This window comes from Cyprinodon variegatus, unplaced genomic scaffold (genome assembly GCF_000732505.1).
Source record: "Cyprinodon variegatus isolate N-32 unplaced genomic scaffold, C_variegatus-1.0 Scaffold2201, whole genome shotgun sequence".
NCBI lineage: Eukaryota > Metazoa > Chordata > Actinopteri > Cyprinodontiformes > Cyprinodontidae > Cyprinodon > Cyprinodon variegatus.
This window is the reverse complement of record NW_015152654.1, coordinates 30,107-32,448: the sequence shown is the minus strand read 5'-3', so window position 1 is coordinate 32,448 and position 2,342 is coordinate 30,107. Positions and strand designations below refer to the sequence as shown.

At 40.5% G+C, this 2,342-nt stretch overlaps 1 protein-coding gene across 1 annotated transcript in view; it reads left to right on the top strand.

Moving 5' to 3' along the window:
- Positions 1-2,342, top strand: part of LOC107080665 (valine--tRNA ligase, mitochondrial-like) — a gene marked incomplete at its 5' end in the record, with an annotated part of 34,768 nt that overhangs the window by 6,826 nt on the left and 25,600 nt on the right. The window contains 4 exons of the mRNA XM_015368872.1: positions 967-1,048; positions 1,131-1,207; positions 1,335-1,422; positions 1,950-2,043. Of these exons, the coding sequence (XP_015224358.1) occupies positions 967-1,048; positions 1,131-1,207; positions 1,335-1,422; positions 1,950-2,043 (341 nt within the window). The remainder of the gene's footprint in view (positions 1-966; positions 1,049-1,130; positions 1,208-1,334; positions 1,423-1,949; positions 2,044-2,342) is intronic.

The window sequence follows — 2,342 nt, the reverse complement described above, 5'->3', positions numbered from 1 at the left end:
ACGAAGTAGTATTTCGTGTGCACGAAGTAGTATTTCGTGGCCACGCAATAAGTTTCACGGGCGCACGAAATACTTATTAATAATATCAATAAATCCGCCCCTGTTTTCAGGCTTATGTTAACTGTAATGACTTATCTTGGACAGGCTGCTATGTAAACGGGCCTTTAGTCCTTCGTTTAGCTATGCTGCGGTTGTTTACACTACGCCTTTTCCACCTCAAATGGCGTCTTAGCAACAAATGTCACATGACTGGCGGAGACCGACTGGGTAAACAAATCGAGCGCGCCTTAGACTTAAGAGAAGGCGCGCTCGATTTGCTTACCCAGTTGTCCAGGAATGATATTAATATTATTAATAGGTATTTCGTGCGCACGTTAAACTTGTTGCGTGGCCACGAAGTAGTATTTCGTGCGCACGTTAAACTTATTGCGTGGCCACAAAATACTACTTCGTGGCCACAATTAAACATTTTTTTTGACAATGTCATCAGAGGGGCTCCGTATAGATGTGATGACAATGAATTTCTTTTCAGGTCAAAAATGTGTTCTGAATATATTTTAACACTGAAACAGTAAGTACAAACATACAACATTTAAATTTCAGTTGCATTTTTAATTCAAATCCCAGCGACACAGATTTACTTCCATATTGACCCATAATTGTTTGGCCAATCACGTTTCAGGATTATGAGTCTATTAAATTGAAATGCATTTACAATCTGTTAAAAAAAAAGACTGAAACAATAGAATCTGAAAAGAATAACATCAAAGTTACTTTTAAAAACCTATTTTTGAAAAGTTTCATTTGCAAAACATTTTCTTTGCAACAATAATGGACTAAAATTGCCTCCATAGCAGAAGAAGCGGGTCTGGACATACCAGCAGTGTTTCCTTTCAGGGAGCTTCTTCAAGTTTTAGTCAATTTGAACTTATTTCTAACTTTTTACTGCTTTTCCTCTTTTTCCAGCCGCTCTGGAGACATCATTGAACCTCTTTTAAAAAAGCAGTGGTTTGTTCGCTGCGATACAATGGCTCAGAAAGCCATACAGGTTGGTTTTCAGTGTGAGACGCTCATCGTTTACTCAGAATCTTAAAGTTGGTTGTAAAAAATGGTGTATGTTTGAATTGCAGGCTGTGGAGGACGGACAGCTGGAAATCATTCCTCATCATTACACTAAGACGTGGAAGAACTGGCTGTCCAACATCAGGTAGGATGTTTCCATTTGATGAAATTCACTTCCAGTTCGATATGGAAACTCGTCTGAGTGCTTTTCCTCCTAATGGAAAGTGTTCATCTAATTCTTCCACTCTGAGTTTTTTTTTTGCTGTTTCCAGTGACTGGTGCATTTCCAGGCAGCTTTTATGGGGTCATCGGATCCCAGCTTACCAAGTAGAGCTTCCCGACTCCACACCTAAAGAACAGGTCAGTTTTTGATGTGTAATTTAGAAGAAAATAACACTATTATAGGCTTGTGTTGTCCAACAAACCCACTTACAGCACGCTGAACAAGCAACAGCCATGTAAAAGCTGTAGTACTACTTTGTGTTGTAACCCAAATAGATCTGCTTCCAATGTGCTGTTTAAATGGAACTTAAATTGAAAAACAAGACAATTATAGATTGCAAATTTTATTGATAACTATATTTCTGCACTCCGCCAGTAGGCAGTGACATGTTGACACAAAACTATGAAATCTGAGGTTCATTGAAGCAATTTTGCCAAAAGTTTCAAATCCTCATGAGGCTTCATCTCACCATCACTACTATGGACCTGGTGTGCTGTCGCTGCGGGCTTCTGAGCACGCTCAGAGCAGTCAGTGTTTACAGCGGTGTTATTTTCTAAATAGCCTGCAGGGGGAGCATTGCTCATTAGGACTTGGTGCTGCTTTATTGTTCTTACTCTTGCTGTAGTAACGGCGATTTTTATGGCTGTATTTTGTGTGGCTCTAGGAGCTGTGGGTCTGGGGCCGAAGTGAGGCGGAGGCCAGACAGAGAGCCGCTGTGAAATATGGATTAAACCCAGAGGACATCACTATGCGACAGGGTAACCCACCACTTCTACTCTGCATCAGCTCAATGCAAACATTCCTGAAGTTTCTGTTTAACCCGACATCGCTGAATTATTGTTAACAGTCGGGGGGGAGGATTTTCCATTAGGCAATACTAGGCAGTTTTATGGGGCCCCAAGTTCCCAGGGGCCCCATAAAACTCTGTTCACATGTATGGTTAATACAACTATTCCTTATTTGTGCACATTAATTATGTTTGTGATAAAATCCTTTCACTAAAATACCATCAGAACGCTGATAATATTAATTGTGTCTCAGCCCCCCCTTCAGTGTC